The following is a 26306-nucleotide window of genomic DNA, read 5'->3' on the forward strand; positions in this document are numbered from 1 at the left end:
CATAAATAATAATCACCCTTCTAATATATATATTTTATATTGAGAAAAATATAGATGCCCTGAAGGAATACATATCAAATTACAGAACTTCTGCTATTACATGACAAACGGTAGCAGTGAAGGGTTTACTTTGTCAAAGAACTTGCACTATTACTTCCATACTCAACTGAAAAATATCAAGCACTTTCGAAGTATAGAAAGACTGACAAAAATGCTATACTGAATGTAACTCATGGATAGGTTCTACTTCTCACACAATTTATTTTCAAACCTTTTATTTGTAAGAAGTGTACCAATGTTGTTATAGTTGTACATCAATCCTTATAAATTGCTAATAGCGTCAATATTTTCAAAATGCCATAACACATTTAAGAAACAAAAATGGTGCTTGATACAAGGACAAAAAAGAGTGATCATAAAAGAATACAAAAAAATATTTTGAGACCAGTATATTTGCAGAATATCATGATTTCACACTGATATAGCTCTTGGTCAGGATCTGGTTATGATCTCTGACATGAACCCTCGCTTCCAAAGTTTACAACATGGCTCTCATAATTCACTCTGGGTGCAAGCTGATAACAGGATAGTGACTGGAATGGATTTTTGTTTAGGGGGGGTGGGGGGAAAGGTCTTCAAAAAATCTCAAAGCAAATGATTCATCAGTTTCAAGTTTGCAAACAGCTTCACAGTCTATATTCTCCTGTTATTCAGAAATGGCTTTAACAAAGATAACACATTCAATTTGACTACAACAGTGGTCAAATTCCTGTTATTTAAAGAAAAAAATAAACTGAGGCTTTTAAGTATTAGAATTAAGTACTTCAGTCATAAGCACATGGACATAGAGCACACTGCAGGGTGGATAGCTTTACCCAACAGTAAGTACTGTCTCCCTTGAAAGACTAGTCCCATTAGACACAGAACTCATCAACTAAGTTCAATTTGCATGACATCCTCATGGAATAGCTTCCTCAGAATTATTACAGCATGATAAAAATACTCAGTCTTCACAAAACAGGTAAAGTATAAACTTACATGACAGTAAAAGCTCAAGGCTTCAAGTTAAGTAATACATAGCGCTTTTCTTAATTAACATTAAGTACTAACGATGGAAACTTAACTGACAACCTGCAATGGTTCTGAAAGGTCCATTAGAGCTTATGTCATATCCATCAAACATTCACTCGCATTTAAGAAGTATCACTAAAAATGACATTCAAGTTAAAATTCGTATTTAAACATTAGCATTGTGACACAGATCAAAAGGTAAAGCATATTCAAGTACGGCTGCACATTTAGAGGCTTGGGAATACAGTTTCAGCACAAGCACCCTTCCTAATAATGGAGGGAAAAATTCAAGTCGCTAACCCTACTGAAAACTAAATCAACACAAAATGACTTCTGAAGAGACAAAACATAGAATAAATATAGTTAAACACAAAAAATGTTAGTAAGGATAGGAATGCTGAAGAAAAGGCACTTAAAATCTAAAATTACAAGTTTATATTTAGAAAATATTTATCTTCCCGTTTGTGCTAGCCTTGTGGCATTACTTGCAAATAGATTTGACCCCCGATTACATGGGGGTCAAATATGACAATGATTTTCAAATATATGAGGATAAAAAAATTGTAATAAACCGTTAACACTTAATTCTGCTAAGTCAAATAAGAAGCAGATTTATATATTTCAAGTTTCAACTATAAGTGGTAACAGTAATTAGCAATGTCCTAAAGAAAACAGTCTTAGCTACTGCAATTGTTTCAAGAGATAAATGTTGCAGTGTCTTTTTTTTTAACTGTACGAGGGTAGAATAGTAGACACGAGTTATACGGTGATTTATTGATGATGATGATTTTTTTTTCCCGCATTTTGAATCACAAGCATCTAATTTCTCAAAAAAAGTATAGAAAGTATACTATACCTGCAGAAAAAGTTAAAGGATTCTGCATTATGCCCTTTAATAGTTACGACAACGTTCCTGAAAAGAAGAAATACAGATACTTAGAAGCTCCGATAATTTTTCATAAACTAAAAAATAGAAAAAAAAGAGACAATTGCAATAGTTTTCTGAAAATATATTTCAGAATGGATCCTCATGCAAAACACCACCGGAGTTTTAAACCAAGTGTTTCTCTAGATCACACATACCCTTATATGCACTCTCCTTATTTCAACACCGGGCACAACCAACTTGGGCTTCTTGTAATTGAAAACCCCCATTAAAGCCAGAAAAGAGGACATGTCAAGAATTCCAATGTGACAATACATTCTTAAGAATCAGAGACAATGTAGGGTTAAGCAACTATTTTCCTTCAAACATCTCGCTGCACAGATCCCATGTAACTGACTCACAAGCTGAATCTTCCACGGATGCTACAATGAAGATATCAGCTTTCATTTGTGGAGCAAACATTACACTGCCAGCTCTCCTGAATTTGACGTTGGTACTCACCACAAAATTTGATGCAAAAATTCTGACATAATATAGCATTACATCAAGTGGCCACACAGGATCTTAAGAGTTGGCTATTTCTTCCCAGTGCAGTCAGTGTGGTGCTTAAGCTTTGGCCAAGTGTGACTCAACAGTCAAGCAAGAAAGACATAGTATAATATAATGACAATATAAAATTGTGTTATTGTCCACTTAGATTTTCTTTATTGTAAAATGGTCTATGGCTTTTGGAATGCTGCATAATAGTTTGGTTTGGCTGAACACCACTAAGACGTTGAAAGTCACACAGAGTATAGAACTCTTGTTCTCCTGATGCAGCTGGAGACTTTGGGAGGGTAACAGACAAGTCCATTGACCGACACAGATGGAACTCCCAACTACTTGGGGGTTTACTTGGATCTAGGCTTTCATACCAGTGCATATCTATAACATTTCCCATGAACAGAGCCAGCTGTGTGGATGTGGAGTTTGCTTACTTTCCTGGCCAATTTAACAGCTGGTAGGATCTTACATAAAGAACGTTCCAGCCATCCGCTCAAGAGCCCCCTTCTGAGCACATGAAGTACCGAAAGACTGTTTCTGGGTAAATACAAAAATAATTATGACAAATTCTGACACAATTGCCAAACACAAAGATAAGTCTTGAATATGTTTCTTTACTATCATGCAATTGACTCTAAAAAAGCAAGGTTCTAGGAAGGAGATGGTTCTGTGGGCAGCAGTGAAGTGTAAAAGAGGCAAAACAAATTCCATTTCCAACAAGTTAAATACCAAAGCATAGAAGAAAATTGAGCGTGGTTGCTGGGAGGAGACCTCTCACACAGCAAACAGGTAAGGCTCTTTGGTACCTGTATCTTCTGCACTGAGCCATATTGTAATAAGAAGCTCCTGTATGTCAAACAGCACCTCCTGGCACAGGTTTGCCGATGCGTATCAGCACATCACAGGCTGCCTCAAAGAGCCTCTGTCCGTGGTACTTAAGCAGTCAAGCTCTAATCTGTCAGACCCAGTATACAAACATATGTCGGCCCATCTAAATGTGGTTTCACATCGTGGTAACACATAGACAACTCCCTCTTAACCTACAATAATGGAATAGACCACACTGATGTCATTTTGGAATGGCAAAACACTTCTAGGAACCAGCATGGATTTTCAACTCGTCACCCACAGTGTACAAACAATACCCTTCTTTAAGGCCATATTGCTCAACAAGATCTTTTTACAGAACCAAAGCCAGAAGTTTTTCTTCCACTTTCGGATTTCCAACACTTGAAAACATACTGAAGTAATTACAGCAATGCATATTCTTGTAAAAAACAATGTAAGAAATTATGTTCAAATGAAAGTTCTCAAAATTATTATTATTATTCTGAAGTCCTGTTTTTATAGGTTTTCATGGTCCCTCCCAGTTGTAGAGAGCGTTAAATCATTTAAGAGGGTGCCCCAGTTATGATTACTAAATCCTCTTGGAATTACAGCAAGCACACCAGACTTCAGGCTACAGATCAATAATTCTTAGAATACCATGTGGAAATACAAGCTCACATCTTCCTCCAAGCATTCACAAACCCTAACATTAGGACAGAAAATCAGACCATACAAATCCAGATATTTTGTACAGGCATCTCTGATTTCAATTCAACCCTAACTGCAGTAAGATAATGGTCTTGATCTAGAAAATCCAGTGCTTTATTTGACAGCCTAGTACCTCGATCAGCTACTGTCAATAAAAAAAGTGTAATTTCTCAAATCAACTTTTCATCTTCTAGACATTCCTGAGTATTTTTTAATTGTTTTTAGACCAAAGAACCTTTCACTGCCCTTTAGTTTTGCAGATATTTAATCAAGTAACCTTTTTTTTTTTTTTTTTTTGAAAAACAGAACAGCTCAAGATTTTGAAGTCAGGGCAAGATTCTTCTTATCATCCTTTCAAATTTTCCTAACCATTGTTATACATATGACTATATTAAAGCATGTTTTCTTTGAATACAAACACCGTTTACAAAGCAAACCACGTAATTTAGTGTAAAATGCAGACAGGACAGTCACACAATTTTCAAGTTTATCAACAGTGATATTGTCTTTCTGATCACTGCCTAGTGCTAGTCTTTGAACCAGTCCCACCACAACTTTACTACAAGTATAATGATTCATGTTGCTTTCTCACTGACAGCTTCTGACATCTTTCAGCCAGGTTGTAACATGATTAAAAGATACTTAATACCTACATACATTTGATGCACTCCTAAACATAAACTGCAGCCTTATCCAAAAGTTCTGAAATTTTGAATCAATGTACAGTACAGAAATTGAAGGATATAACAGCTATACACCAACTATACTTCCTTCAGTGGTTTGCTTTTTTTTTTTTAACTATAAATCTGACTTGGCATGACTAATTCCCATAAAAAACATGTTCAAGTAAACCAAGACAACATTAGAAAAAAAATTAAGCTTTGTACCTGTTTTACACTCTCAACATCCAGAAGAGATTTTAGGTTGGACACCACTAATAATTCAGGATGCCTTGTTGTTTTTATTGAATACTGAGGAGGCAAACATTCTTACAGTATTCCTTGGTTATATTTGAGTCCAATACTGGTTCTTTCCAAATACAGAAGATTATATGGATTATTTCTATTATCACCAATTTTTCTCCATCTGAAAGCCTATCCCAATGATAAAACTTTTTAAATTCTATATAATCTTAAAATCTGTTTTGCTCTGTTTGTAACTCTACCACAGGGAATAAATAAAAACCATCCAAGTAGCATTACTCCAGAAATCAAAATAGTTCTCTTGAAATCTGCTGCTGAATACTCAGAAATGAGATCTATTACAAGCATTTTAAGTGAAGTGGAATCGAAGTTGGACAGAATTAAAAAGTAAAATTTATCTTAATGCCACAAAATAAGCTCTAGCATGCCTATACTACTTATGTTACCACAGAATGAAAGGATAAATGGATTTTCAACGAGAAGAAGTAAAAATATCAAATAAACCGGAAAAAACCTACTCTGTAAATTGGTCTTTAACAACCAAAGGAAGCAGAGCATATACATGTAATAATTTAAAAGTAATTTTCACAGAAAGATACCCACAGGTCTTTTGCATGAAAATGGTGTCCTGATAGACAGACTGAATCTGAGTATCAGGTGAACCCAATTAACCTAATTTGATGCTTGTCCATACGAAGACATTTATTTTAGATGTTACGCAAAATCTTTTAGGATACTACACAGAAAACGATAAATAGGCTGTAAAGGTTATGACATTAATTTTACTGTCATTCTCATGCTTTAAGCAGGCATCAAAACTAAAAATCTCATCCTCTGGGAAGGAAGAACTATCTGAAAGTAATTATAGTACTTATTATCATAACAGTATTAAACTAAACCACTATGACCCTAACTGAATTTATTTTTGGTACCATTTGTTAATAGAACAAAGCTTCTCAATGACAACTGCACCTTCTAATGCAATGAACATTAGTTCGGGTACTGGAAGAAAGCATTAAATCAAACCCTGTAATTTCATATTAAGCTTAATTATGAATTTTAATTTAAAACCCAGCATGTAAAGAAGTGTCAGTTAAATATTATTATGTGATTTTATTTCAGAAGGAAAACATTCAGCTAAAAAGAGAAATTAAATCCTTAGTATAGTTTAGAAGAGACGTTCTCCTAACAGAAGCCCATGAAACGTTCATTTATATTTCAAAAGCAATTTTATTCACTTCATTTTTCCACACCTGTTCTTTCACATACTGTGCCATCTCGTAAATGACAGTGCCATGCAACCATTATTTTCCAAAATTTAGAAACTTTTCAACCGAAACAAAGTCCCCAAAAAGCATGAATGAATCCCACCAGCATAAGTTCCAGGAAAGTTAGCAAAATTCATTGGTATTTAAAGGCCGAGTTAGACTTAAAATGAAAGATTAAAACACTGAAGCTACACAAAAATACTAAGGAAGGTAAAAGTGACAGATATAAAGATTGACTAGTATAACACAAGAAAGCATTTGTTCAAGCAAGTGTATTTGCCAAAAGCCTGCAGTGCTTGGCTACTTTATAAAATCAAGCACAAGGCATAAAGCCAATTTGTTTTAAAAATTAAAAAAAAAACCTCAAAACCCTAAACCCCAATAACCAAGCAACAGCTGATTTGCCTTTCTGAAAGCCTGCAAAAATATTCTACATTTCACTATCTAAATCTTCAGTTGCAGAAGTCTGATTTTTTTGGAGTTTTTTATTTTAAATCATATTTTCACATTAGGATTTCATCCTACATCAGTAGATCCTCATCTTCCTCTTCTATATCCAAAGAGATATCCATGTAGCCACAAACAACAGCTTTCTTACAAGAGAAATTAAAACACCGCTTATGCTTCCACACTTAGGTAATTAATCCGGGACAAATGTATGTTCACGGCAGAATTCTTTTGGCTGAGCCCATTAGGTGACTTCAGCAGACAGCTAAAAAGAAACAGAAGCCTCATTGCAACTGGTCACTCTTCCCAGTACAAACCTAGCAGAAACAAAAACCCAGGCTATTTTTAAATTTTTGGTCATCCTATGAGATGGACTGGTCCAAGCACATTTCCTGAACTTCAAGCCTTACATGCACTGAATGCCACGTGGCAATCCTGGACAAAAATTCTTCCCTTCATACTCTGTTAGGTGATGTATAGAATGGTTGGCTGGCATGCCTACACTATGCCCATCTGTCAGAGTGGAACTGTGCCTACACGACAGGTTCTATGCTACTTTCAGTAACATGTTGCTGATAATAAAAGCTTATTTATGAAACAACATAGGGCAACTTCAATGTTCAGCTTAAAATAAAAAGCAAATGAAAAGTAATTGCTTTTCTTGAGATAAATCTTTTGAAACCAACTTCTAAGGTTTTTCAATTGCATGAATAAAGACTAGCACATACACTGCAAGAAATAAGATGTTCCACACATTTTCTACTATTGCAGACAGGCAAGCATAGAGTCTCCATAATTCTTACTTTACAACTATAACTATCTTCAAAAAAGCAAACTCAAGGACCTGAGAAAAAAATTGATAAAAGCTAAATTTCTCAGAAGGATGCCAGGGAGAAGGCTGAAGAATGAGCAATATCAATTCTTGATTTTATGAGATGTATGTGTATTAAATAAATTGTAGTTGAACTGTTTTTACAACTTTAAATAACCCCAACTATCTTCCACTTGAGAAAACAACTCCATTCTGAAAAACTTGAAAAGAGCAAGGAACAGCACAGCTACTATTATGCCTAATATTAAACAATTCATAGAATGCCAAAACCACCACCTTTTTCCAAATTTCCAATTTAAAATGACAGATTATAATTTTATGTTTTCCTTAGTAAATACCTTCTCAGTAGTACTGCTTTGAAGGCTGCGAACTGAAGCCCTGTATAAGTTCCACATCTGTATTAGACACCTTTAACATTATTCTTATTACATGGTCAAAGCTTCCGATTTTAAACTAGTCTTGGATCTTACTGTGTGAAAGTAACTGTGAAATGATGAATCAGTACCAATTGCTACATTTTGGGTTTGTTCAGCCTTGAGAAAAGGAGGCTTAGAGGGGATCTCATCACCATGTATCAGTACTTAAGGGGTAGCTCCAAAGAAGATGAAGACTCCTTTTTTAGACAGAGTCACATGGAGAGGACAAGGGGGAATGGACACAAGTTGCTCTTGGGGAGATTCTGATTGGACACAAGAGGAAAATTTTTCACAGTGAGGACAGTCAACAATTGGAATAATCTCCCCAGGAAAGTGGTTCACTTGGCCACATTGGACACCTTCAAGAGTCGCCTGGACAGGGTGCTGGGCCATCTTGTCTAGACTGCGCTCTTCCTAGAAAGGTTGGACTAGATGATCCCTGAGGTCCCTTCCAACCTGGGATTCTGTGATTTTGTTCTTGATTCTGAGGGCACCCAGAAACAATAGTTCTGGAAAACACAAACTGCTAATTCCATTTTTATAAGATACTACATGAAATCTATGCCGTCGATAATTCTTACAATTTAAATTGAAACTAATTTAGGATTTTTCAAAAAATAAAGAAACAGAAACATCTAGCACTCATACTTGGCAATGACTACTCTAGAACTTAAAGATTCAAACTGTGCAATTCCTTCTACTCCTGTTATTTCTGTCCTCACCCACCCTCCCTCCCCAGTTATCCTAGTTGTAAACTAAGCACTAATTTATGGCTTGGGTCCAAACTGCTGAGAAATTTTGCCAGGATTCTTAAAAATGCAGTTTCATAAGACAGATCTATAAATCTTACAATTCTGCTAGCAATTTTATACAATTGTAGAATAGTTTGGGTTAGAAGGGACATTTAAAGCTCATCTAGTCCAGCCTCCTTGCAGTGAGCAGGGACATCTTCAACTAGATTGCTCAGAGCCCCTTCAAACCTGGCCCTGAATGTTTCCACACTTGGGGCATCTACCACCTCTCTGGGCAACCTGTGCCAGTGTCACCACCCTCGTTGTGAAAAATTTCTTCCTCATATCTAGTCTAAATCTACCCTCTTCTGGTTGAAAAGCCATTACCCCTTGTCCTGTCGTAACAGGCCCTACTAAAAAGTTTGTCCCCATCTTTCTTACAAGCCCCCTTTAATGACCCCTTTAAGCCCCAATAAGGTCTCCCCAGAGCCTTCTCTTCTGCAGGCTGAACAACCCCCAACTCACCCAGGCTTTCCTCATAGGAGAGGTGCTCCAGCCCTCTGATGATTTTTGTGGCCCTCCTCTGGACCCGCTCCAACAGGTCCATGTCCTTCTTGTGCTGAGGGCCGCAGAGCTGGACGCAGCACTCCAGGTGGGCTCTCACTACAGCGGAGTAGGGGGGCAGAATCACCTCCCTCAACCTGCTGGCCACACTTCCTTTGATGCAGCCCAGGATACAGCTGGCTTTCTGGGCTGCAAGCGCACACTGCCAGCTCATGTCCAGCTTTTAATCCACCAGTACTCCCAAATCCTTCTTGGCAGGGCTGCTCTCAATCCCTTAATTCCCTAGTCTGTACTGATATTGGGGGTTGCCCTGACTCAGATGCAGGACCTTGCACTTGGCCTTGTTGAACTTCATGAGGTCCACATGGGCCCACTTCTCAAGTTTGTCCAGGTCAGTATGTAATGCCATATGTAGTGGAATTGGAGTACACCATTATGGTTTTCAACTTTCAATGCCTGATTAAATTGTGAAATTTTTGACTTTTCTGTAGTTCATAATTAATGACTGTTTTTGTCTAATAATGACAGAATATATAATTTATCTCTCACTTCCTACCTGCTGCAGTACATTTGCTTTCTTTTCAGCTAAACGATATCACAAATGCTGAAGAGTAATTTCATTGCAGTTATAATAAAACTTACATAGCTTTAGACAAACATCTGCTATTGTGTACGCAGGTACTCACATAATCATACAGGTTGGCAGGGTCTGTGGTAGGTCATCTCATCCAACTTAAGTGCTTAAAGCAGGGTCAACACTGGGCTCAGGGCTTTGTCCAGATGAGTCTTGAAAACCTCCAACCTCAACAAATGCTTTTCAGAGATGAAAATATATTTACCACTGGACAAGAAAGGATTGCCTGAAATTCACAGTAACAGTGGGTCTATGGACATAGGACAGATTGTTCCAGCAATGCCTGCTGCAATGCTCTTACCACAATTCAGAATTAGCCAGAAAGGTAGTAAAAAAAAAACCCTTCCTATATTTCATGCTATGCCGAAGGATTACAGAGAAGTGGAGTGAGTGGCACAGACAAAGATATTTCATAATAAACTGCTATATACACTTTTTATTTACTTGCTCTTACCCTACAGGCAAAAGGTTATTTCAAGGATTAGAATGAGGTTAACGTATGACAAAGGTACCAACCAAAATAATTAAAGATAACTAATGGAAAGACTAAAAAACATTACTTGTATATTAGCTGCTTTTTCCATCTTCCTCAACTTTGACATTTAATGAATACGCTATTACTGGTAGCGTAAGAAAAATTTTCTGGTGAAAATAAAGTTTTAGGATCCTTTTAATTATCAGTTTTAGACTATGGAAATAACCAGCCAGAACTGCAATGCTGAAAGGAGAGCAAGTGTTCTGCTTTCTTAATTTAGTTTTCCTAACATATTTTAGAGATATTTGATACCTCAGAACTTACACATAGTCAAAATATATTTGAATGTCTCAGATAACACAGCCCTAAAAATTCCATTAATAATTTAAGGATTAAGACAAGAGTACAACACATTTACCTGGACAGTCTGACTGACTGAAGATTGAAACGTGGCACTAAAGTCTTCACAGAATCATATCTGGCCCTTAAATGACGTAAAGACTAAACAAGAAACAATCAATCCCTAATCACTTTTTCCATTTTGACTATGGTATTTTGGGTTATTTGGACACTAACATGAAATCCTCAGGGGACGAAAGGAAGATAAAACTTTCTGTGTCATTCAGGAAGGACTTTGTACAGGGTTTTTATTATTTTAATAAAGTCTGGGCATGTTGTTAATGTTCTACCTAGAAGAAAGGAAACCAACAGCTGACAAAGAGCAAAAATCCACTCCAAACTTTGCAAAGTGAATTGCCTTTGCAATTCTGACTCAATGGAATTATTTCTGACTTTACAGCTGCAAACTTGAGCATAGTACTAAATAAGTAAAGTGAGCATCATCTACAGTTGTTTCTATAAGAACTTCCTTTACAGAACTTTTAAAAAAGTCAGCTAGAGAGTTTTCAGTCAGAAAACTACGTTCTGACATTTATAATGTTTGTGCAGCAATATCCCCCATACAAAGAATACACTGCACTTTAAAAGTAACTTCGATGTGTCTTATTTGCAGTCTGAAGCAAAACAAGCGTTCAAGAACTGAAAAAAAAAAAACCCCAACCCCAAAACAAAAAAAAAAATCCCTTACTATTACATAGCATAGAAGACAAAGTGAGAAGGCAAACTATAACTGTGTGTATCAGATTAAGCAATAAGTGAGCTAGGCCAAGATGGTATGGATTTCCAGGATGTTAAAATTCAAATCTCCTATCAACCAATGTCTTTTAAGAGAAAGACCCCTACCAAAAGGGCTCACCTAAGGCAGAAGCTAAAGAAACAAAGAAAAGAAAAAGGGTATTAATGACAAAAAAACAAAACCCAAAACAAAAAGTAACACTGCCCAATGCCCAAGACCAATCAAAGCATACGAGATTCTGATGCCTAATTTCTCTCAACCAAAAAAAACTCGTAAGATTTATACATTGAAATATTTAGTTTCTTATGTTGAAGGAAAAGACCTATTTTCTTCAGCTGAACTCAGAAATAAACTCTGAATTCTAGAGAAGAAAGAAGAATTCACTTGAGAATATGTAACTGTTGTGATGCACAGCTGGTCCTTGCAGTTTGCTATGCACTGAAAAATATACCAGATAATTAATCAGATGGTGTACTAAGAAGTGTTTTGACTGATTTTGTGCTACACTGATTCTACCCCCAAACTTTGGCTCTAACATTGCTAACCTAGACTGTACTTCAGGGCTAAGGACCTTGGTGGGTTGGTTTTTTTTTTTTGGATAGCTGATTGCTCACTACCCTTTAAGAACACACATACTTTTAAACCCAGCAATGTAAATGTAATAGTTGGATTTTCTTAATGACGTTGAACATTAAATACATTGCCCAACTATGAATTATATCCTGTTTCCCAAACATGATCCTTCTCACCAGAAAAAAATATGTACTTAACAAATCGGACTTAAAAAACCAATAAAAATCTAATGACTGGCGTAAGCAACCTAAATCCTAGATATGACTTTTACCTTTACTGACGCCTAAGCATACAATAAAGTGTTCTACATCAAAGAAACATCAAATATTAAGTATACAAATTAGAACATAACCTCACTGAAACACGCACAAAACTCAGAGTTCCAGATTTAGTGCAAAAATTAAAAGGTCACATTTGATGTAAGTTCTGTGACAGTGAGCACCTTAAGTGTTAAAGAAAATTACTGCATAAATTTCATACTTGTAGATAAAAAGAATTCCCAACACACAACCAGGGTAGTCAAAATTATCTTGCAAAATTTAGGGCAGTTCAACTTTCACAGCTAAACAAGTGGACTACAGCTGGAGAACCCTTATGAAAACTGCAGCAAGAGAATAAATTGCCCAGCTGTGTGCTGAGCACATGCAGAGGATGCAGCATCCTCCCTCCCTGCTGCTGCTGTGCCCAAACTATTTCATACATACCCCAGCAGAGAAGTTCAGCTGCTTGCCTGCATTCTTTGCTCAAACAGTCACATCTCTCATCTTCTGGGAAAGGACTGTCACCACTTTGATGGATTCTCCTGCACAGAATGCCCCACTTCCCTGGCTGGGAGCTCCCGAAGGTCTGACCCAACTGACAGAAAAACTGCTGGGCCAAAGTAGCTGATACATCATCTATTTTAAGAACAATCAGAAAGTGAGAGATACATTCTAGTCAACCTTATATAAACACATTTCTTAAAACAAATCGTAAAATTTAGATATAGAAAAATTTTCCACAGGTTTGTCTGGATTTGGTGGTATGGCTTGATTGATTAGCATCCAGAAGCAACATAAAATAGCGGCTGTTGTTCAAACTGGTAAGCCATTTGCCATGCAGTATACAGGACATTTGCAAGACAAAGTGTATATCCATATTCCACTACTTACTTAAATGATATCTTTTTTGCAGGATTTATTACTGTCTGTCATCACAGTGTTACTGATGAAACATACCTTATTACAAAAACAATCACACAGATAAACATACAAAAAGGAATAAATCAAAGTCTAACCTGTCCTAGTTCACTGCCTTCACTCACTTATCTTGTATTGTTTTTACTGTCCAAATAGTCCTTGCCAATATAATTTTCATTTTTGTATCCACAACCCTGTTTGTTGTTTGAAAAATGTTAACAGCATAGAGCTTCAAAGACCATTGGACATACTTAATGAAGTGTCCTCAAAACATGTTCATAGAGAAAAATGTGAAATAAACATGTCAAAATTATTCCTGGCCACTGTCCAGCAACCAGCTGTGGTGCACAGACTATGCTAACCCTGGGAACATTCTTCTTCCTCTATCAGCCTCCAGCTTTGCCTTCTGTTCCTAAGGATATTTGTATTCCTAATTCATTCAGTTAAATCTCAAACTAAGCAAGACCAAACTGAATTAGTACTTCAAGAGAAAAACAATTAAGCATGACCAAGCTTTTAAAGCAACTGGGCTTTTGTGGTTTGATACACAGCACCTTTTCTTTATTTTCCCATAAAAATCATGCTGTCGGACACCTATACTGCTTGAGTCATGTCAAGTCTTCAAATTCTAACACTGAAGTTCTTCTCACTTAGGGTCATTAAATAACCAAGCATCTATCTTTTGATTAGTGGCACTAATTCCTATGTTATGGCCAAATTCAAACTTTGGTAGTCATATTCAGTGTCTCCAAATTTCAGTAGAGTTTTAACTATTTGAGACACTGCTCAAGCATACACAGAGAGAGTTAGGCAAGGCAAAGATCACCTGGAGTTGCAGCTAGCAAGGGATGGGAAAGGTGACAAGACTTCTGCAAGTTCACTGACAAAAGAAAAGGAAAATGTGGGCCTAATGCTCAGTGGAAAAGGGGACCAGGTGACAGAATGCATGGAAAAGGCTGAGGTACAAACATCACGTTACCAACAGTAGATGAAGATGAGGTTCAGTAAGAGAATACAACTGGACATGTACAAATCCATAGGTTCAAAAGGATGTATCCAAAAGTACTGAGGGAGCTGGTCAGTGTCACTGCAAGGATGCACTCTATCGTCTTTAGTAAGTCATGGCGTCAAGGGAGATTCCCAAAGACTAGAAAATGGCACACAGCACACCCACCTTCAAGACAGGCAAGAAAAGAGGATCCAGGCCAGTCAGCCTAATATCAGTCCACAGAAAGTTTATGGAGTAAAACCTCCTTGAAGCCATTTTCAACCACGTGAGGGACAGGGAGGAGGCTGGGAACAGCCAGCAGACATGTATTGAAGGTAAAATCATACCCTACTAACCTAACTACCTCTGTGATGAGATGAATAGCCCTGTGGATAAAGTGACGGGCAGCTGGTGTTGTTCATCTTTACTTTATGAAGGTCTTTGACATGGTCTCCCACAGTATCCTTCACAGCCAAATTGGTGAGATATGTATTGGAAAGTGGATGATAAGGTGCATGGAAAACCAGCTAGACTGTCAGGCTAAAGGGTGGTGGTGACCAGTGGTATAAAGTTCAACTGGCAACCAGTTACAAGCAGTATGCCTTTGGGATCGATCTTGGGGCCAACCCTAACATCTTTATTAAGTACCTGGATAATGCAACAGAGTGCACTCCTACCATGTGTGCAACTGATACAAAATTGGGAGCTGGAGGGCAGGGCCGTTATTGTGAAGGACCTAGGCAGGTCAGAAGAAAGAGCTATCAGGAACCTGTGAAATTCAACAAGGGTGAAGGCAAATGTAAATGCCTTCTCATGGAGTAACCCCATGCAGCAGTACAAGGTAGGGGCTGACTTGCCCATTCTGATCAACATTAATTATGCAATTCTTCTTTGAATCTTCACTCATGGCATACTACTACCTGCCTTTTCAAAGTGCTCGTATTATAATTTCTAAATTTGGGCACGTTAGTTCCCCTTCCCCTCCAGCTGTCTCAAATTTCTCCACCGTTCCATGATTTGTTAAAACTCAAAATTAATAATTCATATAGCTTCTAAGCTATTTTTTTAAAGTATCTGTAGGTGTCAGTGCAGCAGATTTAAAAACATTTAACATTAATAGTTGCTGGTACAGTGATAATATGTTCTTTCCATCCCTAATGATGGAGGAGGTGAGATGTAAAAGCATAATCCAGCCTCTTTCTGAATACAGAACATAATATTTATTGAATATTTATGCCTTTTTCTGCAGAGCAGAAATTTATCATCTTTGCCAGATATTGGACTTCTATCATTACTAAGCTTTTATATCCTTCAAGAACACCCTCTATATTTAAAGAACTCTATTGTACTCTGCTGCCCACAGATTTTTATTAATATCTTTACCTCCTTAACCAACTGTCTTGAGCCACGTAATGCTCCCTATTCTTCCAAATGTACTGCTAACTTCACTCCTCTTCTTATCTTGTTTTAACCAAACAGATCATGTTTCCGAAGAGAATTGCTCTGGGAGTATGTAAATGAGCATGCAATCGTCAAGCTAGTCAGATTCTTGTGCTCAAGTATTCCTTGCTTTTTGAAGTTTACTCGATTTAAAGTAGGAGATATGTGCACGCAGAACTTGTTCTTGGCTCCTAACATGCAAAGTTAGGTCACAGTTCCTAAAACATCTGCACTCTTTATTCTACATGCATCAGAAAGAAAAGCTGTACAGAATTAACCAGAATAATGTGGCTTTTATCTGTCTGGAAACTGTCATATATAGATACATATATATGCATGAGTAAGCACTTTAGAAGTTTCAGAAATTGATCAGTGGCCACTTGATTTACGAGCACAAACTCCCCATACATGCAAACAGCTGAATTCTCCTAATTTTCCTTTATACAATACAGAAGGAGTTTTAAGGAAGTATTCACTTTTCTAAGATCTGAATTATATTTACAAAAAGCCTCCGATACATTTTGTCAGTTAAAGCGCTGGCACAGTACCACTCTACTTGTCTTCTGAATTGTGAGAACTGTTAAAAGTAGGCAACAGAATGTTCAATATACAAGACCACAGAAGAGTTTATAAGGTTTTGTTGTGACATTTAGTTCTCGCAGAGGTTGTCCAGTAAACTCTCATTCAAAATGTTTTAACATCCAAGTTAGTTGAGTCCACTATCATTTTCATTACAAAGTTGTGATTTGTTTTGGGTTTTTTGTTGTTTGTGGTTTGTTTGTGGTTTTTTTAATTTATCATTTTGCTTTATCTCAAAAAATTAGCACTAAGTAGCAGAAATATACAAGTCTGGAGAAAGAACATGATATCCTGTAAAGGTTTAGATAAGAGTTTTAGCATGGAAAGAACATTAGTGAATGTATTTCTGTAAAAATAAAAATCAATGCTTCCCCTGCAGCAAAGCAGAAAACCCCGTATATAATTTCTAGCACATTCACTTTCTCATTTGCCTTCCACTAACAGCGCAACAACCTAAGATCCGTGTTGTAAACTTCATATTTTCTACACGCGGACTGGGCACATGCTAACAACATGCATCTTTTTCTGCATCAAACATTCATTCATCCAGCCCAACTACTTTTTTTTTTGAGAGCACTGGAAGGAAAGAAGGGAGAGAAAAAATAATGGTGATAACTGCCAAAGACATTTCCCGCTTTTCTTGTACAGGTATTTCTGATCTGTGTAAATTCACTTACTGCATACAGGCCTCATGATCCATAGCGCGTAAATGTCAATGATCATACTACAAGTTTCAACTGAATTAACCTTAAAAAAGAAACATGCAATGGCAATGACAAAGAGTTCCATTCAAGCCCACAGTCCTTTGATTAATTAAAAAAAAAAAAAAAAAAAGTATTTCCACTGATGACAGTTATCTTCAAAAAGATGAATAGGTAACTCATTTTTTCAATATTTCAGGCTACATAAATACATAATTTGTAAGTATTTATGAAACTGTCCACCACAATAGCTGTAACACCTGCTGTGTTTAGAAACTATGAAAATCCACAGATTGGAAACCAAATTCATTTTATACAGATGGTAGAATGAGCCTGAAGTTTCTGAAATGCAGTTTTGGATAGGATTTTGAAAAGAAGCCTGCAATAAGTAACAAATTTAGGCAATATATACACATTTAGCAGATCACATAGAAATCATAAAATGACTTTGGGCATCAGACCAGATGGCAAGAATAGAATTCTTTCTACACAGGAAAAACATATGTATTATAAAGATTAAATGTATTCCTGTTTCCTAACCCCTTTCAAATTGTAAAATATCTGTTAAAGTTCTCTATTTTAATGACTGTTCATCTAAAAACATACGATTAGAGAGCCTTAAAAATATAGACAGAACTTCAAACAATTCCATGGGGTATTTAATCTCAAACATTAAAGATGTCATGATGCTTCATTTTCTCTTGGCACAGAAAAAATGCCGGCATGCCTATCACTATACTTAATCCACTTTTCTTCATTTGCTAAATGGTAGTCTCTAAATCTGGTAAACTGGGCAGTAAAACTTAATATTAGCTAAGCCTATCAAGCATCTTTTGTTCCTATATTTATCTATTGGAGACAGAAAATGTTTTAACTAATCAGTAAGAGCTGCAAGTAAGCTATTTCCACCACTGAACTTGGATACTCTCTGTAAATGGTCAGAAATGACAGCGACCTGGGATCTAGCTTGTTACACTACAGTAAACAAATAAACTGCAGAAAGCAAGGGTGTTTACAGGGTTTTTCCCCCCTTCAAAAATCACTGGCTATTTTATTTAGTAAAAATCCACTGAATAAGGATAAGCTGAATGCATGCTTTGTGAACTTTGAAAAGAGGTACTTTCAAAGAGAGACGAATCGTCCAGAAATAAAAAATACAACTGCTAAATATTAGGTGTAAGTGAGAAAATTATCACCCCAGTACCCCAATCTTTTATTTCCCACTCAAGAACAAAAAAAAAGCCACCTGAAATTCATTAACAAATATGAACACATGCATTAGTGTCAATTATTTCAGATAAATTTTTTTTTTCCTCCGTGGGTATGATTCAGAAACATAAAGAGCTGGTGCAGAGGTCTGCATCAGATCACTAGGTCCAAGATGAGTCCACCAACTAACTTATTACAGTGGTTGAGATTCTCATCTAACCTGAATTTACTATTTTCAGTGAAAAGTCTTAATACACAGTTGCTTTTGTCAGCTAAGTATTATCTAATTTTAAGCTACAGAAATCATGCCCATTTCAGTTTTTAAACGAAAGATGGCAGTTTTACCCAGGATACCTGTTTCTTCCCCTTCAAGCAGTGCTCAAACCAAGAAATTCTGAGTGGGCAGTATAACAGAAGAGAGAATTTTGTCTCAAGTAGCAACTATACAATTTGACAAACTGTTCTATTCCTCTTTTCTTCCTCATACACATTTTTGACAAATGAAGAAATTTGTTTCCATTAACATTTCATAACATTTTCAAGTTTTTAGGCCAAACACTTTCATTTTCAGGCAACAACAGGCAGGAGAGTATTTAATTCTTCTAACATTTGGGTCATAAAAACCTTATTTCCCACCAAGAATAGGAAACTGTAGATGCACTGCCTAATTTTTCAACATTCTATCCTACTATATGTTGCCAGTGTATTATAATAAGGCTTAAATGTTTTCAGAGGGGAAATATGGTGATGATTTAACAGTGCCTTCTGAAGTGACAGGGGAAAGCTAAAGAATATTAGGAAAACAATAATATTGGATATTAGGAAAAATGTCTTTACTGAAAGAGTGGTCAGGCATTGGAACAGGCTGCCCAAGAGAGGTGCTGGAGTCACCCTCCCTGGACGTATTTGAAAGACGTGCCACTTTAGGGCATGGTTTAAGAGACATAGTGGTGTTGGGTTGACGGTTGGACTTGATGATCCTAGAGGTCTTTTCCAACCTTTATGACTCTATGAAAGAACTGGTCAGGAATCTGAAAGTCAACAGCTGCTTTAGCTGTACGAGATGGTGAATCTTAAGATCCTGAGAAAAGCAATCAAGACTAACAGCAAAATTACAGTCCTGGACTTGAGGAAACATTTCTGTTTGTTCAGAAAGCTAGTTGGTGTGACCCCACTGAAAGGGCCACCCCAAAACATAGGGAGTCCTGGAGAACTGGTTCATATTAAAGGTCAGCCTATTCAAAGTACAAGAATGGTCCAGCATTTTGACACGCAGCAGGTGTTTAAGAAGCCAACACAGATGAACAGACTACTCCTAACTGAGCTCCAAGACAAAAGAAGCATACACAAGGTAGAAGAGGAAGAAGCTAACAGGAAGGATACAGAAACCTTGCTAGAGGCACATGCACAGAATTAGCAAGCCAAACATGATTTGGAATTGCAACTAGCCAAGGATGTGAAAGGCCAAGAAAGGCTTCCATAGACATACAAGAGCAAGCTGAGGGAACTGAATACTCCTACATATTCTGCACTTCCAGGGCTGTGCTCATGTTTGCGTTCCCCACAGACATACCTGAGTTCAGCTGTAGGAGGAGAAAGCTAAGGTGGGAATCCTATCTGGTCTTCACCTACCTGAAATAGGAGGGTGTATGGAAGATGATGGCAGACTGTCCTCGGGCTGCACAAGAGAAGGACAGGAGGCTACAGACAAGTTGCCATGTGGGAAATCAAGATATTAGAAAACAATTCACAGTGAAAGGGTCAAACCCTGGAAAAGGTTGTCCAGAGGCTGTGTAGTATCCATCCATGGAGGTGATCAGACTCAACTAAACAAGACCTTGGACAACCTTCACCTAACTATGAAGGCAGCCCTGTTCTGAGCTGGGCATTTGAGGGAACGACCACCAGTGGTCCTTTCCAAAATAAATCTTTCTATGATTCCGTAGTATGTACCCACGAGAGCAAATTACTTTTGGCACATCCTTTTTCAACTTACTGATTTTGCTTTCCAGCATATGTGTCTGTTAAATAATGAACCTTTCAAAATAAATGATGATTCATATTAACCTTGGTATTACCGATTTCTAAAACCCCTTACTGTGCTATCACAATATCCTCACACCTTCTCCCCCTTCATCACTGGGATCTCTGCTCCATGTTTCACCTCTCTTTCTCCCTTAAGCATCAACATAGAACTCTAGGAATGAAAATATGTAAAAAAAAAAATATATATAAAATAATAGCAAATATATGTGCATCAAGCCAGTAAGCATTACTAAATACATGGGAAGCAGACAGATAGAATTAAAATGCAGTACATACATAGTCTGTGTACAAAAGACTGCCACATCTTAAAGGTCTTATGCATGCTTAATACATATCTAAGAACGAAGACTATAGCCAATTCCTATAAAAACATCAGTGTTAATATGTATGTATTTATATGTGAATATACGTAATGTGTGTACAAATACAAAGAACCAAAGATGAAATGTAGACCACAAAAAAGCTGATGTGCAACACAAATCTACTTTGAAGTCAATGTTGTGGAACTCTCATGTAAGCAGCCCACCAAATTCAGTATCTAGAAAAAAGATCCTGAAAGACAGTCGCACAAAGAGGATGTGTTCTGAGATTTTTTTTCCATCAGTGTATAATATAGTATAGTATCTTTTGAACCGGGGCAAATCCAAGAAAGCTCAGAGAGTCAATCATTCTTTTTGCACACCAGTGGTAAATAACAGTTCTATCAGAGTGATAATTAGCATTTTAGCAGTACTTAATACTTGGTTACATACAGTTCAAGTCACTCAAGAAAGCCAGGGACACAAAAATTGCCCTTAAAAATCTTAGTCAAGAGGCATTCTGCGACTCAGTTTGTGAACTTTTAAAGTGAGAAACCACTGCATTTAAAAACCAAGTGTTTGCAGTTCTACAAAATGTGCTATTACACCTGATGTGTGTTAAATTTGTTTACATGTTACTTTTTATAGCCAGTTTCAAACTGAGGCGCTTAATCTTGCCTTAGATAAGTGAAATGAATTAATTACTATCAAATCCTAGACATATTTATGCATTTTGTCATAACAGTAATTTACATGTCTTCTCAAGGACAGAACTTGTAGAATATAAAAATACAGTTGACTACATTGTCTGAAAGCTTAAAAGCTCACCTAATTCAAATTATTCTTTAATTCTATAGTAGCTTGTTAAAACCAAACATCATCTTTCTCTGCACTAAATACACTTAGGATTAGGCCCAGTCCTTCCCTGCATCACAGCTACACACATCACCTTGCCTCCAGTACATTAGAGACATCTAAATCGCTATAAGATCAACACACACACACACACACACACACACACACACACACAAAGACCAACAGCACCAGCATACATCCTGTAACATGCCTTCTACACAAAAAGCAGGAGGTAATTTGCATAGGACTCTGAAACCACATATTTTTCATAGAAGAAAAATCGTTACCGCTCAGGGTATTTTCCACTGCAAAGATGAACTGTATAATGGAGGGTCAGGTCAGTTACATTCTAAGCACTTTAAAAGTAAATTCAAAACAGGTTACCTTTAATTACAGTATAATGTGTAATTCCTCACTGTCTTCATCTGAGCTGGAGCAAAATTAAACAGGAAAAGAGAAAGGAAAGACGATCTATACTTCCTATTAGGCAGAAAGTAGGCTTCAACAGAGTGGAACACAGTTTTAGCTAGCTCTAAATTCATCGGTGTTTTCATTATATAAAGTCAAAAGTAAACCGTTTTGAAAAAAAGCTTTAACCAAAGCACTACCCTGCTGCACTTCGTTGCACAGAAACCTAGAATGCTTGCAACATATTTAATGCACACCCAAGTGGATGTGCATATGAAGTTTCATACAAAATCTCAGGTATGTCAAGATCATATGCAGGCCATAATAAAATGACAAAGAAACAGTCTAATTTCAAGATATCAGCAGTATCTTCTTCTGTCTGTTCAGTTATACTCACTTGGTGCTTTGTGGTTTTTTATCACGTGACTACTATATAAATACTTTATGCCAGAACCAGTTTTCTGTGTGTTGAATAATATGCCAGTAAGAGTTCAACAGTAAGGGTTCAACAACAAACACTAGGCATATCTGACAGCCACATTCCCAATTATATGATAGAGTATGCAATTAAGAACTGGGCAGCGTACTGATTGCATTCCAATTATAACTAAGCCATCAAATTCAAGACGACTTCCTGATAAAAATTAAAAAGATATTTTCATTAAAATATATTATTATCCTTCACTAGCATAGCAGCACAGTTAACAACATGCACACCAACTGCTCTAAATTCTATTTATATAGTAAAGCACAGGCATCGGCATGCATGAGAATTAAACTAAAAAAAGGGCTCGAACTGCTACAATTTATTACCTACATAACACTTTCTTCCAAGTATAATCCCACTGAGCTCAAACGCCATAATGCATTCACAAGACTTCAGTCAGTTACTGGGAAGACTTCCGAGTATCTGAGTCACAAGCACAATACCACAGCTAAACAAAATAGAATTACTTGCTGCCTGAGAAGTTGACACAGCAGCTAATTAAATGCACAAAGTAATAACACTAGGATTATGACAAAAAATTATCTGTAACAGAATAATAAGCTAATGAGATCACTCTTGAATGAAGTATCAAAACTTGAGCTACTTCTTGAACCAATGGTGTACAGAACCTCAGCTACTTTCTCTGACATTGTCAGTAACAAAAAACCCCACCCACTGATGTCAATATATCAGCTACATTACAACTCCTCACACCCTAAAAAAACCCTGCCATCACCATCTTGCATCTTTCTTGGCACTGTGAGAAAACAGCATAAAAGGTCATGGAAAGCAAACTTCACTCGCATTCTTACAGGTGGCTCCTCCAGATTAAAGCTGAAGAGCAGCTGAGCAGTGGCACGAAGGACCTTTCAGTGCCTTTGCAGAACAGCACAGTTCAGTTCCCACACCTCTGAAGCCAACATTTTTCAACAGCATGCAGTCACCTCTATTTAAAAGCAAAATAATACCTTGTGTTTACTGCTTACATGCCACAAACTGAAAATCAGAAGATATACAGGATAACTGAACTATGTGGGAATTGAGTAATATCCTCTCATTTTTTGTAAGATATGCAGCTACTGCAAAGAATTCAAAAGAAAAAAAAATCCTGAATACTCAGCTAAGTAGTTCTACATTCAAGCAAGCTTAAAATGATTTGCCAATTATATGGTCAAAAGTAAGAAGCTACAGTCAAAATCTGCCTTTTTTGTATCATAACCTATTTTCCAAATGTATTAAGAAAAAATAATCTTTAAACTTGCAGTCATTCAACCAAGATTCAGCAAATTCTAAACCCACACACTGGATTTGTCATCTATTTGGCTGCTAAACCTGACTCTGAAAGAGTGATGTTACCTTATTATTATTTTTAAAAAGATTGCTCTCGGGATTGCACAGCAAAGGAATGAGTATGTAGCCTATTTTACACAGGAAGGAGAGATTTTTATCCTTAAAAACAGGAGGTTCGCCCACATGATCACCTGGGACAAACTTGGCCAGTGCAAGCAGGCTAGAAGGTTATAGGAGCCTGGGAATGTTTAACATCAAGAAAGTAATTACAGCCCAGCAAGATCAGAAGGAATTACACAGGAAATGTGAACAGTAACCCTTTCATGCCAAAAAAATCATGAAAAAGTGAGCTCTCGGCTGCCAAACTATGAGGCTGTACAAACCAATTGCAAAATGCAGGAATGGAAAAAACACTATATATTACTAGGCTATAAATTCCCAACGATGTGATAAAGCTATACTTCCAAGAAAAGAACAAAACCTCTGGTCTTTCTTCTTGCCATGTATATGCAGTATAATTAAAGCCCAGAAGAAACATGAAAACATTTCAAACACCACCTAAGAATGGTCAGTTGTCTCTTTTTCTTTTAATTTTATGCTGACCAAACAGTCTCCTCCCTAGAAGGTGGTCAAACATCTTGTTCTTATTTAGTCATGGGAAACTTCCTTCCAAAATAAATAGTACATTATCCAAGCAAGAATGCTAACTCTCTCAGTTATCTATTCCATAAAAATGAATCTCCCTAATTCTGAAATAAACCCCATAGCTCAACAGAATGGGCTCAAGCTACCCTATGTATTTGCTGGTGAAACAGCTTCTATTCTCGAGGGACAGGAGGGAATTGAGTAATCTGACTGTAGTTCAGTCTAGTTACTAAGCCCTCAAGTGCCATTTTGGAAAGCAAACAGTGATCATATGTGCATGCTCTTCACACAGGCTTGGGAACCATTTTAATGAAGCAAGAGACTTTTTTTAAGCTACCCACTAAGAAAAACTGTATTCTTTTACATCTACCAACAGATAATGCTGCAAAGTACTAGCACATAACTCTGATCAGACAAGAGACAAGCAATAAAGCAACCAAACACTAGTGTTTTTATTAATTTGATTAGAACTATTAAGAATATCTTCTTATTATAGTAAACAAAAATAAGCTCCCCTGACTATTAGTATATATCTGGTCCACACAAAAATGAAATAGAAATATACTTTTATGATTAAAAAATTCAATAAATTATCTTATTTATTTAAGGAACATGCTTCTTTAGGTGTTCTTAAAATTACAAATCAGAACACTGTCATCACACATTGCGGTTGCAGTGCATCTCCATACCAGCACTTCAGATTCTTTTCTTCCCCTTTGTCACTCAGGTGTTCCTCTCTACCCTCCTTTGCTACCAGTGCCTTCCTTTTCTCAACTGATCTGTTGGATTCTATTCTATTCTAAGGCAGGCCTTTGCCACCACTAATGCTGCATGCACAACCAACTCCTGCATGACTGAAGTCTACTCAGCTACCTTATCAGTGGAATTGCTAAATAAATACAACTGAGAGGAAAAAACCAAAGTAAAATACAAAAGCAGCACATGAGAATTTCAAGCATGGGCATGCAAACAGGGCAGGCAGGGTGCAGTAAAGCTACAATCAAGGCGACCAAAAAGTCATTGCTGACATTACGGCCTGCACAAGTAGCTCTAACTCCCATTCTTCAAGAGATAAAACTGAAATATGAAACAATTATATTTTCTATTATTTTACTGAGATGGAGGCTGAAGAGAGACAAGCACCATGACCTCATTCTGGAAACAAAGGGAAAGTTCCATTTTCTCCTGCACTAAACTTAATCCCACTTCTAACCATTGGTGATTTGCAAAAACAAACAGAACTAACTCTCCCAGTCAATACACATTTTTCTGAGATTAAAGTTACTTCTCCTAAATTTGTCTGTCTCCACAGCAGATTAAATATTCAGCAGTACAATATCCATACAAGATATTAGCCAAAAAACCTGCCATAGCAGATGAGCCACTAAATTTTCGATGGCTATAAACTCAACGCGAATGCATCCACAGGACATAACACTGTCGATCAGTCAGAAAAATATTCTGTCTTCAAAGCATTTGTACACATAAAGCAAAAATACTTCCAGTGGTACTGCTATTACTTTTTCAGTGAGTTGATGGCAATGGCACTGGGAAGTGTTTCCTGAACCTCCCATGTGTAGGCAACACATCAGAAGCTGAGCATTCAATACGTACATTTGTAACTGATTCATCTGCTGGACCCTGAAGCAGCACTGTGGCTCACAGTAGTGCGCACCACTAATATAACATTCCTTCACAAACCAACAAGATTTTCCACCTGACCAGATCTGCTCTTTACAGAACCTCTTTAGAATTTGTATCTGAAAACTAGTAATGTACCAATACTAGAAACAGTTTTTAATTGAGAGGCTACTAGCATTCATCTTATTTCCGGAAACAAATATAATTAACTTTAAATCCTGAAAGTAAAGAATGTCATATTCTGGGCCTGTGAACCCACTTTGGAATTCACATTTTCATGATAAAGTTACTAGTTTTGAAAATTATTAAGCCTCTAAATACAATTATTAGTAATACAACTAGATTTCAACAGAAGTTTAAAACTTCCCATTTCGGGGTATCTACAGTCAGTCAACTTAACACATGCATTAAGATTCCCACCCAGTCTCTTCCTAACCGCAAGTATATACGCTAAACATTTTCTCCTTCCTAATATAAAGCAGTTTTCTAAATATAATTGCCAAAGA

The 26306-nt window shown here is 36.9% G+C and overlaps 1 protein-coding gene across 12 annotated transcripts in view; it reads right to left on the minus strand.

Moving 5' to 3' along the window:
• Positions 1-26306, minus strand: part of ZNF438 (zinc finger protein 438) — a 56022-nt gene that overhangs the window by 18570 nt on the left and 11146 nt on the right. For 5 of the 12 annotated variants that reach the window (XM_064444909.1, XM_064444912.1, XM_064444903.1 and 2 more), the window contains one exon: positions 1928-1984. The exons of 1 other annotated variant lie outside the window; for it this stretch is intronic. In XM_064444909.1, the coding sequence (XP_064300979.1) occupies positions 1928-1955 (28 nt within the window). In that variant the 5' untranslated portion in view covers positions 1956-1984. Of the gene's footprint in view, positions 1-1927; positions 1985-9903; positions 12706-12738; positions 12931-26306 lie in introns of those variants that run through there. 6 more of the 12 variants (XM_064444913.1, XM_064444907.1, XM_064444914.1 and 3 more) reach the window with 4 other exon arrangements.

The sequence above is a fragment of the Phalacrocorax carbo genome, chromosome 2 (assembly GCF_963921805.1).
Source record: "Phalacrocorax carbo chromosome 2, bPhaCar2.1, whole genome shotgun sequence".
Lineage (NCBI taxonomy): Eukaryota > Metazoa > Chordata > Aves > Suliformes > Phalacrocoracidae > Phalacrocorax > Phalacrocorax carbo.